The following is a 23,161-nucleotide window of genomic DNA, read 5'->3' as shown; positions in this document are numbered from 1 at the left end:
ATATCTCCCATTTGTCCTTGGATTAACAGAGTATATACAGATTTTCATTGAAAAATTGCCACGTATTTGCAATATCGTTTCTGTGAGAGTTTATCTATGCATATGTGATATTGTGGAAACATAAACTAAAGAGCATCCCATGATTTAGCATAAATGTAATGCGCATGTGAAAGATTATAAAATCCAAAAAAAAGGAATTTTCATTGATTATTAATAACCAAACCCTGATTGAGAAAAAATGAATAAATTGGTAATCTTCAAGTATCAATAATGTTTAAAATATATAAAACAAACTATATTGCACATATACTGGTGTACACCTTCAAATGTACATGAGGTATACACAAGTTTTTTAAATATCCTAGCTGTGGGAGATTTGACAGGCATTGTACGCTCTCCTCCTTTTCTTACCAGAGCTGCGTTTAAGATCGTACAAGCTAGCCTAGCCGCTCAGTCGTACATATCTAGGTCTATTGAACGGACTGGCAAGTTAGTCGCTAGGTCTCAGATTTGAAGATGAAAATATTCAACTAAAGACAAATTACATCGACATAATTTTTAAATTTCAAGCGGAAATATACATGTTAAGATTCATTATAACATAAAATTAGGGGAAAACAATTTCTTATGCTAGTTACAAAAAGAAATCAAAGTACTGAAGTACTGACGGGAGTTGATTTTATCGATTATTATTTATTTAAAAATCAATTTATCTTGCATGGCAATTAGTTTCTAGTTTGTATTTGAATTACGCAATTTTTTAAAATATGAATTTTTAGACTTTTCCGACAAGAATTTCGAGAAACCCCATATGAATCATGTTGTGTAATATTTAAAGATAGATTTCAACTACTAGTATGTATTAGTTATCGAAACAATTCTAAAAATTGTATGGATCCAAGCACTATTGATATCGAACTCTAGTCACGTTTAACTAGACGCTCGGCTGTCTCCGTTAATATCCGACAAGCAAGAGAGCCCCCTCTATGCTTGTCGCAGATTTACGGAGACAGCCGAGCGTCTGGTTGAACGAGACTATATTAACTCTGGCGTAGGAATACATGAGACTACAAACATATCTAAATTGTTCGTAGAATATAAAATTTGACTATTTTCAAAATGTTTATAGATAAGTTTCCTTGAAAAACAATGCTTCAGCATACATTACATCGAATTTGTTGTCTATTATTTTAAGAACTTAGTCTTGTCAGCGGTGATGATTTGTGCTTAGGTCCAAACACTGTTTCACTTTCGGTTTGCCAGAGTAACTGCATAGGAGAGTTGATTAAAATCAACTCCAAAAAACAAAATAAAAAAATTAAAACTGGAGAAGAAATAACTGAAATCGAGCAAAACTTAACTCAAAACACAATTGCCGAACTTAATGATAAACAGAATGAACTAGAGCAAATAAGGAGTGGTATATTAAAAGGACAATGTATAAGATCCAGAGCTAAATGGATTGAAGAAAGAAAAAAGCCCATCAAGTGTTTTTTGAGTCTAGAATCCAGAACCTTTATTAGCAAACAAATTCCAAGAATACAAAAAGATGACGTGTCAATTATTACTCACCAATTCAAAATTCTAAATGAAATTAAAATGTTTTATGAAAATCTTTACAGAAAAAGAGAAACTATATATACAGAGGATTTTCGATCAAAATTAAACAAATTCAATGTAACAAAGTTAACAAAAGAAGAATCTGATACTTTAGAGGGTTCATTAAATAATACTGAAGTGTATAATTTTCTGAAAAAAAAAATAAGGAATGACAAAAGTCCCGGCCCAGATGGTTTCACCTGTAAATTCTTTAAGACTTTGGTGTTTTGTGACTAAAACTATTAAGAATTCTTATGAAATAGGTCAAGTCTCAGACCATAATAAATTTGGTTTAATTACTTGTATACCAAAAGCAGGGAAACCTAACCAGCATATGAAAAATTGGCGCCCTATTACCCTATTTAATGTTGTCTATAAAATAGGATGTATAGCAGAACGTATTAAAGTACACTTAGATAAACTAAGAAATAGAGACCAAAATGGGTTCATTAAAGGAAGATTTATTGGAGAAAATATAAGACTAATCTATGACATTATACAATATACAGATCATAAATAAATACCTGGACTGTTAATGGATATAGATTTTGAAACGTCTTTTGACACAATTTCCTTAGAATTCATTAATCAAACATTAGATTTTTTCAACTTTGGTTATAAGCAAAAAAAAAAGAAAAAAGAAATAAAGATTAACACATTTTATAAAGGAATAAAGTCATGTGTTTTAAAGAACGGACTTAGCTCAGATTACATATAGCCTCAAAGGGGCTGCAGACAAGGAGATCCTATATCGCCCTATTTCTTTCTCCTCTGTGCAGAAATTCTTGGAATAATAATTCGAAATAATAAAGACATAAAAAGTATTGAAATTGGAAATGTAGAATATAAGCTGTCCCAATATGCATACGATACATCCCTTATTTCTGATGGCTCTCCCCTTACACTTGATGGCATTCTAAGAGAATTAGACTTCTTTGAAAACATATCGGGTCTTAAAATTAATTTCCAAAAAACAAAAATGGTATGGATAGGCAGCAACCAATTTTCTAAAGATGCTTTTCACCATACCCGATGGAAGCTAGACTGGAATAACACAACATTTGACCGTCTCGGATTCAAATTTTCAATTAATCGTGAAGAAATGTCCGAATTAAATTATGCTCATAAATTATCAGAAATCAATAAAATAATGAATTAATGGACACATAGAAGACTAACACCAATAGGGAGACTTAAAATAATAAAATCATTAATTATACCAAAATTAAATCACTTAATATTAGGTCTACCAAATCCAGATCAAACTTGATAAAAAAAATTGATTTTTACCACTTTTTATGGGGATGCAACATGCATAAAATAAAGTAATCCACTTTAATACAAGATTATAAATATGGAGGGCTAAAAATGATTGATTACCCAGCGTTTATCATTGCGCTAAAATCCAGCTTGATGAAAAGATTAATTAATTCCAATGCAAAATGGGTAAAACGTTTAGAAACAACCTTAGAAATTGAAATATCAGATTTATGGAAAAGAGCATTAGATTTTACTTTTGAAATGATTAGAAAAATACCAAATTTATATTGGGAAAAAGTGTTACTAAGCTGGGCAAAGGTAATAAAATCAACAAGTAAGCAAACTGAAAAACAATTTAATAATGAACTTTTATGGGACAACCCAAACTTTTTGATAGGATATTCCTCAGTATTTAAAAAAAAATATTTTAGAGTAGAGTTTACTTTAATTAGTGATCTGTTTGACTGTAATGGAATTTTTTTTAGCTTAGAAATATTAAATGACATAAAAGTGAATACAAATTTCGATTGAATATGCAGGTTTAAAAAAACCAATAATAAAAACACATAGACAATACATATATGAGCAAAGAACATGGACCTAAAAATTCAAACTCTATTTATCTTTTTCATAGGGATACAAAAGGATGTAAGCAAATGTATAACACGTTAATTGAAAATAAAAGAGAACCGATAACATCCTTAATTAGATGGAGAGATCTTGAAGAAAACTTCACCGATTTAGAATGGAATAGAATCTACTGTCTTTGCTTTAAAGCGGTTCGAGAAAGTAAACCCAACTGGCTCAAATATAAAATTTTACATAGAATTATACCTACAAATTATTATCTGCACAAGTTGAAATTAATTGATTCTCCCTTATGTAGCTTCTGTAAGACAAATATTGAAACAATCAATCATCTTTTTTATGAATGTTTTTATGTAAAAGGACTGTGATGTTGAGGAATGGTTTTTAAATGAATTTGATATTTCCATAGTTTTTGATAAAAAATCTGTTTTATTTGGTAGATTTCTAAAACCAAGCATCTATAAACTGTACAATTTAATATCAATGGTTATTAAATGGTATATTTTTGCAACCAAATACAAAACCCATACCTAAGTTTTGAATAAGTAAAACAAATAATAAAAATCAGGATTCTGCTTGAAAAATATATGTTATTGAAAAACTGTAGATACTTAGATTTTGAAAACCACTAGCAAACAATTTGTGAGAAACTATAACAAGTTTTATGACATTATTTTTAGTCTGTTTTGCAAAAAAAACCACATGTATTTAGAATATATGGATAATTCATTTTATTTAGATTTATAATAAGATATTACAATAAAATTCATTATAACTTAAAGAATGAACAAAATATCACTAAGTTAATAGACTTCATGTTTGTTACAAAGTAGTTACTAAGGTGGTCATCTTGATTTTTAGCATAAATATTTTGGCTACGGATATCTACGCAGCGGCTAGACTTGCTTACCGTTCAACTACGTAGCCCTTCATAGCAGGTACGATCTTGAACGCAGCCTAGTGGTCGTGCTTCGGAAGCGTCTATCCATCAATACTAAAATCGCGCATAAAAGAAATGAATTGACTCGTTTTATTTATTGAACATTTTTCAAATCTTATTTTCTATGTATACCCTAAAGAAGTTCTCGGTGAATATATTCAATCTTTGCGTAAAAGGATAGACCAAATAGTGTCGCCCGAGTTATAAACTTATGATAACAATGAGCCGGTTCGTTATTTGGACTCGCCTTAGGAACAGTGGTATGGCAATTATATGTATAATTAGTAGCATGTGCACATGCTATGAACTATACTTAATGCTTTTAATAGTCACTTTAATATACAATCCTGAGTAATGGAAAGCTTTATTTCAGTAAATGTTAGAGGTTTAAATACAGACGAGAAAAGGAAAAAAATATATTCATGGCTTTTTGAAAAGAAAATAGACGTTGCACTTCTGCAAGTAACACATTCTGTTAAAAAATATGAATGTATATACAACACTGGTTGGAAGGGAAAACCTTTTCATGCAAATGGTGATTCAGTATTTAGTAGAGGTGTAACTATTATTTTTTGAGAAAATCTTGGTATTAAAGTCATGAACTTTAAAAAGTCATTAGATGGAAGAAAAATGTTGTTGAACGTTAAGATAAATGGTGAATATTTCTCCACCATAAATGTATACGCCCCTTACGTATTAAGCACCAGTCAATTTTTTTTTTACAAAATTAAAATCCATTATAGAAAAAATTGCTTAAATGACAACTTAATTCTTTGTGGGGACTTTAATTGTCAAATTAATGATATAAGTGATAAAATTTACTCGTTTTAAAAAATATCATGAACAAATTCAACTTAATTGACTTTTGGAAAAGTGAGTTCTCCAAGTTGAATGGTCTATCATGGTGTGATGTACTATTAAATGAAAATAAGTATCGTACATTTGGTGGATAAATAATTAGGAAAATTCCTGGCACTCATTCTAAAGAAAATCGATTGTCTGAAAATAGGTTTTCAAATTTTCACCTGAACTTATCATGTAAAAAAAGTGGCCCAGGCTACTGGAAGTTAAATGTGTCAAATATAGAAAACAATAAATATAAAAAGAAGTTTCATAAAATCATTGATAATTAAGATAATTCCACGAACCCAATAAACAAATGGGAATGCATTAAACGTAAGATAAAAAAAATTCTATTAACCTTTCGAAATATCAACAGAGATTAATTAAGAAACGGAAAAAGGAAAATAAAAGAGACATTGAAAATATAGAAACTAGTAAAACTGAGAAATTCGATTATAAAAAACTTAAACAGGTACAAGCAGAATTAAATTCCATTTAAAAAAAACAATCAAGAGTAGCACATATTAGATCCTAAGCAAAATGGGTAGAAAATGACAAAAAAAAACCTCCAAAAAAAAACCCCACATCATATTGAACACTATGTCAATTTTACAAGTCGAAACTAAAACAAATCATGCTGCTAGTATAGAGTTGGTATTTAGGTTTACAACGTCCCTAGAACATAGAGGATATTGCATCTTACCTGAGCAGACCAGTGGATACCCAGATAGGATTCCACCATATCCACATGTACGTTGTGTGTTTCCACCGACCTGTTTGTATCCAGAGTTACACGTGTAGGAACTTGTTCCGTTGCAGGACGTATCGTCTGTGGTAACGCTGACATAGGAATTAGTAACGTGTTTGCAAGCAACATCTGGACCAAACAAAACAACAAAACGCCCGTAAAACACAATTATTTTCATCTAAATATATCTTAATAAAAAACTCATAAAATTTATAGAATTTATATTACCATTTGAAAATCTCCATTCCCCCGAGGAACCCCATCCTGTCTTAATCCAGATAAAATTGACGTCGTATGGAGTTGAGTGATTGCAACTCATGCGAATATTACTCCCAGGAGTACTCCCTGTTCCAAAGTGGATATAATTTCCAATCCAAGAAATCCAAAACTCGTCAAAATATGTTTGGCTTAGAACAGATCCACTATAAGAATCACATGTACTGGAACTAAGGGCGAATCTAATTTCAGATTTAGTGTTAGCCCACCCTCCGATTATGAATTCATAATGGGTACCGCTGGTTACGCTGTCTACACTACCCAACGCGATATGAAGATCATTGTTTGCCCTTCCTCTAAAGGCAACGGACGTTCTATCTATGGCGACGAAACAGTCGGTGGTCAGACTATAGTACACCTGGTCATCGGGGGTAGTTCTGCTGATCTCCGACGATGCTGAAAAAATAACAGACGCACTTTGGTTATGATATGCTTAATAGAAACAAAGGAGCAATTATATTAAAGAGTGGATAAAATAATGTTTTGATAGTTGATTCTTGTTTGTTACTTAACTAAGTTGACACCTTCTGGACAGTGACTTGTACAGGTACATTGGTATCTAGTCGCAAAACTGATATACTTAATATCATAAGTATAAAACCTTTTTTTTACCTGACAGATATTTTGTCTCATGTCTATTACGTCTTTTTGAAAGGTATACTTTATATTTAACAAAATACTGAAAGTACTGAAAAGTAAAAAGCCTGGGAAAAAGTGTTGAAAAATTTACCAAATGTCGTGTAAAATATTTGTGAAGATTTATATGTGTATTTATATATTCTATAACGAAGCCATACCCGAATTTGCTCATTTCCTATTTTTGAGTAAGTGCATTTACAAACAATCCGATTCAAATTGATTTAATCATTTAACAGATACATGTATATGTAATCTGTTAGAGGCATATGTGCCGTTTGAAATGAAAATTTTAAAAGAAAGAAATGTTTGCGTTTTTTTTTATCAAGCTACAAAAGTTATACACTTTCTGCAAATTATGCAGTTTAAATCAAACGCATGTTAAAGTATTACATGTATATATAAATTTTAATTAATCTATTGACTGCCTGGGTCGGCCAGTAAACGTCCAACTTATTCATAAGCATGTGATGCGATTAGCTAATTTTAGAACGTACACAAGATGTCGATGTGCAAACATGGTCTGTCAGATGGCAGAGGAATAACGCGTTCGCAGAAGAAAGAAAGAAAGAAACAGTTTGACAGAAAACGTTGCAAGATGAAAATCTATATTGGAGATTACTTTGAGCTGTGGACACGTGTTAGAAACTTAATGTTTAACTACGGGCTTGTTGGTATCTTGCTATGGTAGGTGGGCACACAGCGGTGCGTTTTCTTTGTTTAATAATATAGGAAAAGAAACATTCGTGTATGGTACGATATCAAACTGTCTGAATATGATAAAACTTTAATAGGTAACACTCAAATAATTAAAATTGGTAAATTGAACGTATATGTTTTGAGGCGAGGGATCCCAGAAGGGGTACATTTGACGTTAAATTTCATAATAATATATATATGCATGTTGTCAAATGTATGAAAATAAAGAGCTCTCATCGATTGTCATCGACACCGATAGGCAACCATCCTCATCGAGTTCAGATGACAATATCTGATACTTTTTCTTTTAACAGCACACAACCAGTTTATATTAATAAAAACACTGTAAAAAAACAGTCACATTTTTAAATTGTATTTGTTATATTAAGATGAAAAAATCAACCTAAAGGCATTTTGATTACTTCCAACCATATGGAATAGGGGGAAAAAAAATTCAAACTCAAAGAAGTGTTTTTTTTTAAAGTATGTGGAGGCAGCTTCTACCAAAAACATTTTGAAAAGCAATCAAAAAAGGGTGAATTCCCCAAATCATGAAATTCAATTAGAATTATTTACTTTCAGTTTCATTTATTACATGTGTCTGCTGCAAATAAAGGTAGGGGAGGCACACCCCCCCCCCCCCCCCGATCCTTTGTGCCTGTGGTGTGTAGACGGTGTGCTCTGGAGTATTTTCACGATCCTAATTTGCACTCGTCAACTAATCAACGCGCAAAAGTTTATGAGACATATAATGGCGTAAAATCCTGCTTTACCGACCCGATGGTTTGAATGAACTAATCCATTGACATTGATCCATGGGGAGGGAGTACAATGAATTTTTTGACATTTTTTTTAACAACTAAATACTTTGGATCGAATGTTTTGGAAGAAATATATCAGTAATTGTTTAGTATTCAGTAAGTAAGATGACGCGAGTAATGTACCCTTTTCAAGATGAATGAAATCGCCAAGTTGATCGACAATCGGGTCACACCCCGCTTCGGCTAGATTAATATAACCATGTCTGTATTTTTTCCATCCAAACGGATGATTCTTTGGTAATGATGATAATCCAACACCAATTATTACTTACATTGTACCGTAATATACAATATGTAACAACTTGCGATGACCCCCCCCCCCCTTTCAAATATCCACCGTTTAAATATGGCTAATGTATTTTCAAATCAGAATTACAAACGTGCATGGTGAACATCCTTTTAATTGAAAACTCTTGCTCGCTGTTGTTATTACATTCCATATAACACTTTCATCAATTGTGAATGTAAATGCTAACACATTAAACATGCATCAGGTAATCTTTTAATGAAAAATCTTGAAAATACTTCCTCCCGTTGTCTGCACTGTTCCAGAGAAGGTAACTTTCAAACCTTAGATATGCCGCACGTCATGACCCATGCAAAAAGGACAATGATCCATTCTGAACAAAATCGGCTTTTTTCTTGGTATAATGCTCTATTTCATGTAAAAATTTGAAAAGTTTCTCATTATCAAACTCTTCTATACTCTGTCCCAAGATATTTTGGATTCACATTTGGCTTAATTGTTTGATATTTATAAATACCTCAGGATTCAAACGATGTTTAATCAAAAGTATGAAAAATTTCCAAGATTTCTCAGTCAAAATGCCCCTGTTAACTTATTAGGTTTCAATACAATGCTAAAAAATGTGATGTCTACGGAGATTTTGTATTGCAGCAAGCCCGGATGATAACGTTGAAATATTGCGCGATGTATTCCGAGTGTATTCCGAATGGAGAAAAGATGTAAACATTCCCCATTAATATGTTTTACGGTGCGACCGTTGGGGCGAGCGCAGCATTTGATCAAATAATGAATTATGATAAATCAATAAAAATAAAAGTATCAACGTAACGTAAATGAATTTGAATGCAAAATAAAATATAAACATGCCTATTTTTTCTTGTAAATTTTCATAATTTATAAGATTGTTTATTTATTTAAATAGAATTTATCTCAGTTTTTTCAATGTTGTTGAATAATAACGATTTTAACATAATGTTTATTGCAGTTTATTTCCTCTTTTCTTGCAGCAGACATTTTTCTTAAACTTACATATAAAAAATTGACTTATCATAGAGCCCCCCCCCCTCGTTTTAAAAAAAAATAATTTACTTATTTAAAAAAATAATTGCTGATCATATAAGAAAATCGGTTTTGGACCCCCCCCCCCCACCCGGGAGGATGTAATAAATGTGAAAATAAAGATACCATTGAGCAGTTAAAGAGCTAAATGCATACTACGCACTCACCATTCCTCACCCGGATTAGAATTTCATTTTACTTGTAAATATTTTTTTAATGATGCTGCCGCGCCCCCTTTTAAAAAACGTTCCTGGAAATCAATTACTGTAAATATATAGTGAATAAAATAAATGTGAGCATTCATCCAAATGATAGCAAGTTACAACTGTTTCCTATTAAAAAAAGGAAAAAAAAGATATCCCCATTCTTTAGCTTTGCAAGATTATGAGAAGATTTTGGAATTTATATTCCAGCAGATTTACAATAACTACTTAGAGTAATTTCCCCTTATTGTGACGTCAAAGTTGACGTCGGTCAAGTGTCATCTGTCTCTTTTGAAAAACCCTGGAAAAAAAACTAAGTGAAATATACTGTTTTGTTTACTTAAAAAGCATGATATTCATGAAAGTACATAATTTATCCGTTTCTCAAAAGTTTTACTTTGATTCTCGCGAGAAGGAATCAAGTCTAGTGAGATCGTCCGACATTGATAAATTGCATTGTGGGTGGAAATTTACTGACTCCGAAAAATTCTGTGGGATCAATGTGCAAGAAATCCATTGTGACGTCACTCGGAGGAACGACAACTCTGTTAGTCTTATGTAATGGAATTATTTTATTTACAATGCATGATGTACATAGTCTTTTATCTTGTTCTCGTGAGACTCTGAGAGTGTGAAATGGGAAACCATATTTACAGGGAATTACTGGGACGATTAAAACAAGGCATTACTGGTCCGATTTACTGACGCCAAAAAAATCCGTTGAATGAATGTGCAACTAGTCCGAATTTTCTATTCACACACGCCTTGCCGGTAGAGCTCGCTTCGCGCCGGCGCTGCGCGCCGTCGAGCTGCGCTCGCTATAAATCTCCGTAATTAAGGAATCTGTTTTCGTTCCTGTGAATTTTTCCGAGTGAAAGATGATAATGTGTATCCCTTTCAACTATTTCAATTGCACATCTTTCACAAGTAAGTGTATTTTTATTAAAAATCGTCCAAATGTGCTGCATAAATATCTTGGGACAGACTATAGTTCAACAATTTGACAAATGCTTATTCATGAGACATACGTAATTGTTATATTCAGTAGTATATTTTCACTATATAACTCTATATAGATGAATAGTCAAAAATTGTAATATTAGCTCGTCCGAAAAATATTGACCGGTCAATATTTTCTTGATATTGACCGGCTAGAAATTATAATATATATAGAGAACATTCCCTGTATTTCAAATAATCGCCTCTGATTTGTTGCTTTGTAAACAATGACGTAAAAAACTCTTCGCGACTCCAAAACAAGGTGACGTCATAATAGACAGTCAGCCAAGGCAAGTAAACAACGGACGCGCAATGCGACGGTTTGCTATCATAAAGGATATAAGGATTTGCGAATTACTGTGAAGTAAAATCAAGTAGAACATCTGTGTGTGAATTCTTACGGGCGGTGGAATATCATCAGTGACCGTTTGATGCTGAGGATATTTTTGAAATGAACTTTGCACAAAATTGAATTCGTGAATTCTTTGTTGAGCTGAGAAAATTACGGCGATCTGTTTTCAATTACTTTGAATTATTAAATTTTGGTTTGTTTCTTCATAATATGTTTTACGGTGCTACCGTTATGGCGAGCGCAGCAAGAATTACACATACCTTGCATCATTGTCAACTTTTAGTTTTATTTAGGTATCAACGAACGTCAAATAATTTTTGAGAGTATTGTTCTACAATAAGTATGCCAAATGTACTAATTTTAATGGTTATGATACATACAGCGCAATCCCCTTCCCAGAGAGAGAGAGAGAGAGAGAGAGAGAGAGAGAGAGAGAGAGAGAGAGAGAGAGAGAGAGAGAGAGAGAGAGAGACCGGTACCTGTCTGAAGGTGTGTAATTTCCCACTTTTAAATTTAATGGTCTGACTATATGCAATATCTACATAATTTTTTTAACTGTTTATTTTTTCATTTTATTCCTTTTATTTATTTCAAAATGTCCTATTGTTTATTTCCTTCCTACTCATGCATGCACAATTAGCTTAAAAATGGATCGTTATGACAGTAAAGTATGGCTCTTGCTAAAATATATATATACATAAAATCTCTATATTAAAAAAAATTAAAAACAAATCATCCATCAATGAGGCAGGTATCGCAGTCTATTCTGGAATAGTTAGCACACGCATTACAGATGTTTGATCCACCTCTAAATTTATCGAGGGAAATATAGCGCGAGTGCACTGTGGCATCATCCATGACTTTGTTCGTCTTTGTTTACGTTTCTCGACTCAATACGGAGGTATGGAAGCATGTAACAAATCTTTTGAGTCTCGCCATAGCATATGCGGTACTCAAAACGTGTCTTCAAACTTTAAGTCACTGTAAATTTTGAGTTAAAAGTCGGCCATTTTTGGCATAGCACCACGGGTGAAAACATTAGAGAGCATTATGGGACGTAGACAAAAAATTTTGTTTGATGAACTGTTCGTTTAGCTCGTTCTTTTTCCCGCGCACACTGGTTCTTAGAGCTCGCTTCGCTCGCTATAACAAAGCAAATATTGACTGGGGTTGAGGGCAACATTGATCATATTAGCCCCCTTGGGCCGAAAATATTGCCCTCCGCTTCGCGTCGGGTAATATCAGGCACGTAGCATCGTTTTTGAAAGTGGGGGGGGGGGGGGGCCAGACTCATCCAAAAAATCTTGACAAGCAAAAAAAAAAACACAAAAAAACAAAAAAAAGGAAATTTAAACTTTTCCAAAATCAAAATCTTCTAAATCCTAATCCGTGGGGGGGGGGGGGGGGGGGGGGGGGGGGGGGGGGGGGGGGGCTGGGATAGTATAGAGTATATAACTTCAATTTCATTCCTTATTTCCTTATTTTCATATCAATTTTTTACATTCTCCTAAAAAAGTGGGGGGGGGGGGGGGCCAACTCTATGGTAATTCAATTTTTTATAGGTAAATTTTAAAAAATTTGTTGCTGCGAGAAAAAGTGGGGGGGGGGGGGGGGGGGCCAGGCCCCCCCTGGCCCCCCCTGATGCTACGTGCCTGTAATATTTCGTCCCTCGGGGGTTTATATAATTAATGTTGCCCTCAACCCCAGTCAATATTTGTATAATATCAAACAATCTTTGCCACTTGCAATTTTTCATTCAGGTAAAACTGTTATTTAATTATTTTGTTACATAATTATAGTATCTAATGTATTCAATTTTGAGGCACTATTACAAATCGTTTGTTCTTTTTCAACTATGCTACTTATATTTACCGTGACACTATCCTTTTTATCTTGATATTGAAACACTCTTTTTGCAGTGTTTGTTCCAATGTAATATATGGAAATAAAATACTACTAGACTTTGACCCTTGCGTGCACGGGTTGACATTGCATGTAATATTGGACATTTACGAAATTGATACATCGAGTCACACACCGTATTGTTGACTTATTCATAACAAAGCTATAAGCCTACATTAGTGCTAATAAAGTCACTACACTCTCCTTAGTTAAATAACCGTCTCGAAAAAGGCCCTTACCACAGTTAGAATGCCTCCCATATACCCGTAATGTAGCAGGATATTGTAGAATCGCTTCGAAACGATTTTGGAGAATATTAATGAAGTTGCATTGAAGATAACAGTCAAAATAATCATAGAAACCTTTTTGTGACTGTAAATACATTTCATCCAAAAATTTAATCCATATAATGGAAGAATTCACAACACTTTTTCGCCAACGTACACATATTTTCTTTGCTACAGAGACAATACACGGAACGCAGACTATCGTTAAACCGGGTCCGTAAGACATTTATCATTTTAACAATAAAACATTCTATCTTCACTCTCCTAAGGAATATAATGTGAATATTTTGCATGGAATCAAATAATTTAACTTAAGTACATATACTAAGTTGATGGGTATATTTTTTATTTTATAATTTATCTCATAAGAAATCATAAATATACTAGCGGAAAAAAGAAACTGTGCATTATAAAATTTAGTATAATTTCTTATATATATTGTTTGTATTTATAAAATTTAAACGATCGATAATGGTAATGTTTTTGACAATATCGGATGGTAACCGTCCGGGTGCACGGACTTTTTCATGGTTAGTGAGCACCTGTTGTTTATTGAAGAATTTGTACGCACGAGTTTTACGGGCCAATACTGTTTGGAATAAGAACTTTAAAAGGATTTGTTTAAATTTCATCAATGCGCGTAGCGCAATGATGAAAAAGTTTTCCGGTCAATTTTTTCTTTGATACGTCGATCAGTAGAAAAATTATTATCTTCATTTCTTATCATTTAATAAAACATTTTCAAATAAAAAAATGTGAAGTGTCATTGATCAAAAATGTAAATAATGTAAATGAAGCGGTGCGTATGAATACAAAACAACAACAGCAACAATATTCAAAATGGATGCACCTTCAGCTGATGCAGAGCTAATGAGCTGAATTTAATGGATTAAACACAAATAGTGAGTTAAAATCTGAACCAGCTGAATTAAAAACGAAAGGAAAATACATGCGATAGCTTGTGATATTATTCACTGTGCAGAAAAACTCGTAATAAAACTAGTTTTCATGTGAGATCGCTGGAATTTGCAACTGGAAATAACCATCTAAGGAAAGGCGACCGAGGACGAAAATAGCTGATATGTCGACAAAGAATAGTATGTATAAGCGACTTTTGTAAACGTTGTGGTAACTAGATAGCCAGTGATGTACTTAAATGGTATATCTGCAGCTTGGAATGCGCCGAAGGAGTTGATGCATTACTCATAGCTTTTCTTTACGACGCTTATTCTGATGATCGATCATGTACGTGTGTAAATTTAAAAATTATCGTTACCAAATTCGAACAGCAGTGTTACTGTGAAAGTTTATAGGCCTGTATGTTCGTTATAATATTCCTGGAAAAGAAACAGCCAGCCTCCCTGTAAATGTTGATTGATCTCAAGCAAACGAAATCGTGAGAAGACGCTTAATTTTTTATTTCGTGAATCATATAATGTGTTTTGTTATATTTGAAGGTTAAACTTTCAAGTTTTTATATTCACAAGGTTGCATTTTGTTTGCTGACAAAAAATCAGACACAACTTTACTTTTTGTTGACAGTGTTTATCTTGGAAATTCCCGTTCTATAAATAGTGTTAGATCAGAACAGTTCAGTTGAGAAAAGTAGATCCGGCAAAAAGTTTATTGATACAGGTATCAAAGAAATTTTTCAACCAATCAGAAGCGCCGATATCTCATCAAACGAATAAATATTAAATGATTTGTTAAGGAAATTACTTTAGTTTCAACAAAATTTACCCCTATGTCATGTCAACGAAAACCAACGTAATAGTGCTGTTGGGATGCTGCAAGCTGGAATGGCACAAAATATTGTAGCAAGACACTTTGGAGTTCATCGGAACACCATCCAGTCATTATGGAGACGTTTTCAACAATCAGGATCGACCGCGCTCTGGGCGACCTTGTGTGGCGTCACATCAACAGGACAACCACATTAGACTTGTGCATCTGAGAAATCGTTTCCAGGTAGCAAGTTTGACTGCCCGTAGCATTCCAGGGCTTCGACCAATTAGTCCAAGCACTGGGCGTAATCGTCTGCGCGAGCAAAACATCAGACCAAGACGTCCAGCGGTGCCCCCAGTACTGCTTCAACATTATCGTATCGCCAGACGAGCGTGGTGCACACGACATCTGCGATTCAGAATACAGGACTGGGCCAATATTCTGTTCACTGATGAATCCAGATTTCATTTGGATAGCAGTGACGGCCGTTGTAGTGTGTATCGTCGCGTTGGGGCGCGTTACCAGGACGCTTGTGTTGTGCAACGTCCGCAATTTCGTGGAGGTAGCGTTATGGTGTGGGGTGGAATATCAGCACGTGGAAGGACCCCTCTACAAATTGTCAAACGAAATCTCACCGCCGTACGCTATCGAGATGAAATTATTCAGCGTCATGTGTAACCCTTCATACAGAGACATCAAAATCACATCACTCTGCAGCAATACAACGCAAGGCCACACGTTGCACGTGTAGTCAGGGACTTGTTTGTTCAACAGAATGTCGATGTCTTGCCTTGGCCATCTATTTCCCCCGATTTGTCGCCGATCGAGCACGTCTGGGATGAAATGGAAAGACGTTTACGCCGTTTACCAAATCAGCCAGTGACATTGGCTGATTTAGGCCAGGCTTTAACAAACATCTGGAACAACATCCGTCAAGCATTTCTGAACACTTTAGTGGCATCAATGAGGCGTCGCTGTCAAGCATGCGTGAACGCAAATGGTGGTCACACGCGTTATTAATTTTGTTAATTCAATTTCAAATAACAGTGACTTTCGAGTGTGCTGAAATTGACGTTTTTCGACGTTGACAAAAATGTGTTATGAGATGTTGTTACGAATACATGTGTTAACAGTATTACAAAAAATAAAATGTTTTCATTGTAAATTTTAAATGTTTTCTCATATATCAAATAATGCAGTTTCTTTTTTCAGCTAGTATATATATAAAAAGAATACATAGCAAATTTCCAATGAAAAATGTACACTTATTTGTATTATTGTTTCTGAGTTTGTTCATTCAAATATGATATTGTTGAAACATAAATTACAGATCTCATTAGCATGAGCGTAATGGACATTTCTGATAAATGATTATTTAAATAGTTCAATATTTACTGATACGTTATGATACTAATTTTTTAGAAGAGTTGATATAAAATATATTTTTCATCTATTTATTTGATTTATTTGCACTCACTGGCAGTATATGACGTCAGAAGTGACGCCATTTCTATAATTCAATCAAAATCAGCCAAAAATTTACATTTTTCTTATCTAATTACGAATGGGAAATATAGAGCGCATGCTTGAACAAGGAAAACTTTTTTGTCACTTATTAGTCTTGGCTAGATACATCTCTGATTTAAATATTTTATTTGTTCAAGAATGCGCTCTATGTTTTCGGAAGGAAAAACTGCTTGAAAACAAGCTGTTTTACACTAAAAATGCAAAAATGGCGGGAAAAGGTTGTCTTTACAATGTCATATTTCTAAATTGTGGGCACTTGAACCAAAATGAATATTATGTAAACACATCACATACATATCTGTACTAAGAAAACAAAGAATGATAGTAAAATGATGATGTTCATTTTAGGGGGCCATTTTAGGCCCTTATCATATATAGTCCTATAGTCCTTTAGTAGTATAGATGGAATCATTTTTGTTCGTGGATGTCAGTGATTGTGGGTAGCCATATTTTCGCTGGTTCGTCGGGATGTAATTTCGTTGGTAGAAAGTTTGGGATAGTATTAATAAAAATTAAACAAATGCTTGAATATACGCTCGTAGCGATGTACATGTAAATTCGTAGGCAAGGGTTACCCGAGAAAGCCACAAAAAGTTGTCCCTCACGAACAATAATGATTCCACAATGTTTTTATTTTTTATTTTAACTCACAGTAACATCCGAGTCTTTTACAAGCGATATAATCAGCTGGGGCTGATCCACACCCTCCATTCGGTTTGACACAGCTTCTGTATCGGACGAGGTTGTGGGTGGTACAGTTTCTGGGGCAAGCGGCCCATGATCCCCAGCTTCCCCAAATTGCTGAAAATATAAAAACCATGCGATGAAAAGCATTGTTTTTTTTTCATACCAAACGTTTAATTAAACTGTAAAAAAATTTTAAAAAGAAAAATGGATAATTGTATTATCATTCCAAGTAAAAATGTAAGACTTATCAGAAATAACATTTAGAAACTCTTTAATACGTTTAATAACTTGTCTTCTTAGTACAAATAGAAAGGTTGACATTTATTGTAAATAATTTTACCATCAGATTATTAACTGCTAAATTAGGAAATGTTTTTCATGCGATTATCAGTTTTACCCTGATCGGATTTTAATCAGTGTACTAAAACTATTTAAATGATAAATGCTTTCTACATAATTTTCATGAAGGTGAAAATCAAAGGGAGAGTAAATTTTCATTCATCACTTACAGTTAAATTCATGTAGATAATTTATGCTTAAAAATGAACCCTTTCTAAGATCAAATATATGCTAAGAATATTGACATGGTTTACCCTATGATAAGTAATTGCCCGTCAGATTTATTTTTCACTCAGATATCAAATAATTACATCCAACACGTACAACCATTCAATGCAATTATTATTTAATCGTTTGTTAAATTAACTATTGTCTAAATTGCACAAACCTTTTGTTTACGTTTTAACTAACTTTTTAAAGACAATCTGATTTGGAACGATGGAAAAGTTTATTTAAATATTGATAATTGCATAATTAAAACTAACATCTGCAGTAATAAGTCCAGGCAAGAGTTTTTGTTGTTCCGGAACATGGGTCAATATCTAGCCATGAGTTTTGCGCTTTTATGGTGCAGTTATGGTTGTAGTTACAGTTTGTTCGAATCTTGGAGGTGACAGTTGATCCATTATACCAACAGTAATATCTTCCGTATGTGATGTCGATGTACTGTGAAGAGGAGCAGGAAATAGAGCGTGTATCTGGCTGGGTCAGGGTATAGGAGATACTCTCTGAAAAAGGAGCAAACAGTCTGAAACATTTCAATTAAAAAATGGTTTTGTTTTAATTAGAGTGATTTTAATAAAAAGAATCTTGTTTTCAAAAATTCAATCATACGTTAAGACAAGCAACGTCTAGATACAAAAAGAATCTTATTTTCAATAATCCAATCATACGTTAAGACAATGCAATGTCTAGATACAAAAAGAATCTAATTTTCAATAATTCAATCATACGTTAAGACAATGCAACGTCTAGATACAAAAAAAAATCTTATTTTCAATAATTCAATCATATGTTAAGACAATGCAACGCCTATACACAAAAAGAATCTTATTTTCAATAATTCAATCATATGTTAAGACAATGCAACGCCTAGATACAAAAAATCTTATTTTCAATAATTCAATCATACGTTAAGACAATTCAACGCCTAGATACAAAATGAATCTTATTTTCAATAATTCAATCATACGTTAAGACAATGCAACGCCTAGATGGGCTCTTCTTATATCCCTTAAAAAGATGCTTGTGTTTCTATTGGAATTCCCATAGTTACCAATCGTGCACCAATGTAAGCAGACCTATTTTTGTATTCTAATGAAGCAGAGTTTATTAAAAAATTTGTACGTGAAAAACAATAAATTACTCGCTGTGGCCTTCAACTCAACATTCAAGTATATCGTTGACGTATTTTCAATTAACAATTGTTATTTCTATTCTTACGTCGACTCGATATATCCCAGTGAACTTGAAATAAAAGATACCACTGAGTCTGCGTCATCTGTTTCATATTTGGATATTTTACTTGAAATGGACATTGATGGTAACCTAACAACAAAACTTTATGATAAACGCGATTTTTTCAATTTTTCTCTTGTCAACTTTCCTTAGCAATATACCTTCACCACCCGCATATGGTATTTTTGTCTCTCAGTTAATTCGATACGCAAGGGCATGCCCTTCGTATGAACAGTTTCAAGGCAAGGCAAGCTACTGACAAACAATTTGATAAAACAGGACTATCAAGAGTCTCGTTTGAGGTCATCTTATGTTTTCTTGCAAGTTCTGTGGTTGATACAATGACCTTGTCAGCAAATACAATCTTCCACTGGGTCGCATGCTGACTGACATTTTTGATACTTATAGTTAGTCCATAATTAATCACCTAATGTCTCCGAACTTTTCCTGGGTTTTTTTCGATTACGACAAAGAGGGCACAGTGGTTTTGACTTGTTAGCAGGGGATGCTCGCCCCTCCATGGCATCTTATCCTACCTGTAATTTTTGTTGAGGTCCGTGTTTACCTCTGTTCTTGTTTTGTAATTATCCTTTGAACTTTTGATTTTGAATTGTTTTTTATAATTTATTCACAAACTATGCATGTGCAATCGTCACATAAACAAGAGGCACATAGGCCACATCGCTCACACGAGGAACAATAGGCATGATAAAATCAGCTTAATGGAGTCATAATACAAACTATCTGGACAATGTACAATAATACATGTAGATCCTGTATAAATTAAATCCATTCCTCCCCCTGGATATTCTTAAGTTTATAATCATTAGTCCCTTTTCCAACAGGATGATTTTATAGTCATATCACATGTTGCAGATTGCAGTTCTCAAAAAGATCCTTAACAATTGTTTATATATGGGATATAAAGCTACATCAAACTCTGAACCTTCTTGTGAGGCCGAGGAATTGTCCTGGAGCAAAACTCTTAAGAATTATAAAAAAATCATCTGGCTGATTAGTTTCTGAGAAGAACATTTTAAAGATTTACTCTATTTATTCCAATCTAAAACTTTAACACCCCCCCCCCCCCAATGTGGCCCCACCCTACCCCTGAGTGTCATGATTTTCACAAATTTGAATCTAAACTACCTGAGGATACTTCCACACAAGTTTCAGCTTTCCTGGCTGATTAGTTTCTGAGAGGAAGATGTTTAAAGATTTACTCTATATATTCCTATGTAAAACTTCGACCCCCCCCCCATTGTGGCCCCATCCTACCCCCGGGGATTATGATTTTAACAAATTTGAATCTACAATACCTGAGTCTGCTTCCATTCAAATTGCAGCTTTCCTGGCTGATTATTTTATGGGAAGAAGATTTTTAAATATTTACACTATATATTCCTATGTAAAACTTCGACCCCCATTGTGGCCCCACCCTACCCCTAAGGGTAATGATTTTCACAACTTTGAATCTACACTATCTGAGAATGCTTTCACACAAGTTTCAGCTTTATGGTTCTTGAGAAAAAAAAATTTGAAAATTTCTCAGAATTTTTCATTAATTTCTAATAATCCCCCCTTGAAAAAAGGACTGACCATTAATTTTCACAACTTTGAATTCCCTATGCCTAAGGATAATTTGTGCCAAGTTTGGTTGAAATTGGCCCATTAGTTCTTGAGAAGATGTTGAAAATGTGAAAAGTTTACGGACAGACGGACGGACGGACGACTGACAAAATGTGATCAGAAAAGCTCACTTGAGCTTTCAGCTGATTATTTTATGGGAAGAAGATTTTTAAATATTTACACTATATATTCCTATGTAAAACTTCGACCCCCATTGTGGCCCCACCCTACCCCTGAGGGTCATGATTTTCACAACTTTGAATCTACACTATCTAAGAATGCTTACACACAAGTTTCAGCTTTATGGTTCTTTAGAAAAATTTTTTTGAAAATTTCTCAAAATTTTTCATTAATTTCTAATTATCTCCCCTTGAAAAAAGGACTGACCATTAATTTTCACAACTTTGAATTCCCTATGCCTAAGGATAATTTGTGCCAAGTTTGGTTGAAATTGGCCCATTAGTTCTTGAGAAGATGTTGAAAATGTGAAAAGTTTACGGACAGACGGACGGACGGACGACAGACAAAATGTGATCAGAAAAGCTCACTTGAGCTTTCAGCTCAGGTGAGCTAAAAAATGAATGAAATTGGAAACTCAAGTAACTAATATTTTTGAGATGATCCGCCAACTATCCTTGACCTCATTTTCTTTTCGTATGTTCAATGAATGGAAATAGTAGATGTCAACATATCCACAACTTGTAATGTATTCAAACAAGGTTTTTGTAGAAGGTAACATATACTGACATCTGTTAATATAAATAAACCTTTTTGCTAACAATATCAATAGATTAAGCGCTCTATATAATACAGGAATGGCATGGTTACATCCAAATATTACTGCTTGTTTATTTAAACATACATTAATATCGCACAAGTTCTTTAGCTTTTCCTGTATTGTAATTCAAATGTTTCGTGCATGCAGACAACCAAAAAAAAGATGACTTATTGACTCCTTAGTTTCATACAAAATGAACACATTTCAGTATGTAATATTTTGAATATAAATAATCGAGTAAGTGAGTAAGTGTAGAGTTAGTGCACAAATTGTACGTAAAATTTGGAATTGAAAACTTATTAATTATGTGTTCATTGTGACATTATGAGGAATTGTAAAATATTGTTCCCATTCGTTTTCTACAATATCTATAGACATTCTCTCTTCCCATTTGTGTTTTACGTTTACAGAGGTTTCGGCGACAGATGATAAAAATACAGGATAAAAAAGTTTTGATGCCTGTTTAAATTTTGTTTGAGCCTAATTCCATTATACTTAGAAAAACTACCAATTGTAGTAACAATGATAATTCATTTTATTGAAACGTTTTGTGTTTAGAACAAGTTTTACTAATGACTTTGAACATTGTACCAATCCAAATTTGATAACTCAAACCCTGAGTAAACAACATCCTTAAGGTGCTACTAAACATGCATAGTTTGACAAGCATGTACATTCTCTCACAATTGACGATTAATAGATAAAATCTAATCTAATGACCTCCAGATTTTCATCATAAATAGCACCATTACAACTTCATGACCCTATTCGTAATTTAAAATATCTTATGTTTTAAAATTCTAATGTATTTAAAACATTTGAGACGTTAAGAAGAACTAGTTGGTTATTGTTTTAATCATACGCTTTCTATTGATACATTTTATTTCGAAAAGCCATGTATGAAGATCAAATCAAACAAACCCCAAACAATTTATCAACTTACCGGCTTGATGGGCAAAAGTTATGAATGCAACATTAACACAAATCAAAATCTTTAACTCCATTTGTTCATTTAACAGTGTGCAAAACGAAACAAGAATGTCGAAACGCAATGAACACCTTGGACAAAGGAACAATAACCAAATCGGAGTCTTCCGATCTCATTGTTACACTAGTTACACATCAACAATCATATCTTTTGATCAGTCGCCATGATAGTTCATGGTAGTACATCGAGTTATTTTAGACCTTTAAGTGTTTAAATTAAAAAAAAAAAAAAAATATATATATATATATATATATATATATATATATATATATATATATATATATAGATATATATATATATATATATAGATATATATATATATATATATAGATATATATATATATATATATATATATATATATAGATATATATATATATATATATATATATATATATATAGATATATATATATATATCATAGGCGTCGGAACCGGGAGGGGGGGGGCTACTTTTTTTTGCAAAGCTATATCTAACCATTAGAAACATAGCATGATAAAGGGTTCACCCCCCCCCCCCCCCCCCACTTTTTCTCGCAGGAAAGATTATTGTTCCTAAATTAGGAATTTCATGA

At 33.3% G+C, this 23,161-nt stretch overlaps 1 protein-coding gene across 1 annotated transcript; it reads right to left on the bottom strand.

Annotated features, from left to right (window-relative positions):
• Positions 1-766: 766 nt before the first annotated feature.
• Positions 767-22,681, bottom strand: LOC128191993 (uncharacterized). The gene is made up of 5 exons (XM_052864387.1): positions 22,546-22,681; positions 18,223-18,465; positions 17,363-17,512; positions 6,207-6,650; positions 767-6,107 (listed from the first exon to the last, which is right to left on the bottom strand). Exons 1-5 carry the CDS (start codon positions 22,604-22,606, stop codon positions 5,863-5,865), a joined length of 1,143 nt encoding a protein of 380 aa, XP_052720347.1. The 5' UTR covers positions 22,607-22,681; the 3' UTR covers positions 767-5,862.
• Positions 22,682-23,161: the final 480 nt, after the last annotated feature.

The sequence above is a fragment of the Crassostrea angulata genome, chromosome 7 (assembly GCF_025612915.1).
Source record: "Crassostrea angulata isolate pt1a10 chromosome 7, ASM2561291v2, whole genome shotgun sequence".
Classification (NCBI taxonomy): Eukaryota; Metazoa; Mollusca; class Bivalvia; order Ostreida; family Ostreidae; genus Magallana; species Magallana angulata.
The sequence above is the reverse complement of the archived record's forward strand: the minus strand, read 5'-3'. Positions and strand labels throughout refer to the sequence as shown.

Excerpts from the sequence above, each read along its gene's own strand:
- LOC128191993 (XM_052864387.1), bottom strand. The coding sequence starts at position 22,606 with ATGGAGTTAAAGATTTTGATTTGTGTTAATGTTGCATTCATAACTTTT. Across the intron at positions 17,513-18,222 it reads CTGGACTTATTACTGCAGAT|CAATTTGGGGAAGCTGGGGA; the intron begins GTTAGTTTTAAT and ends TTATATTTTCAG. Across the intron at positions 6,108-6,206 it reads GGAATGGAGATTTTCAAATG|ATGTTGCTTGCAAACACGTT; the intron begins GTAATATAAATT and ends TGTTTGGTCCAG.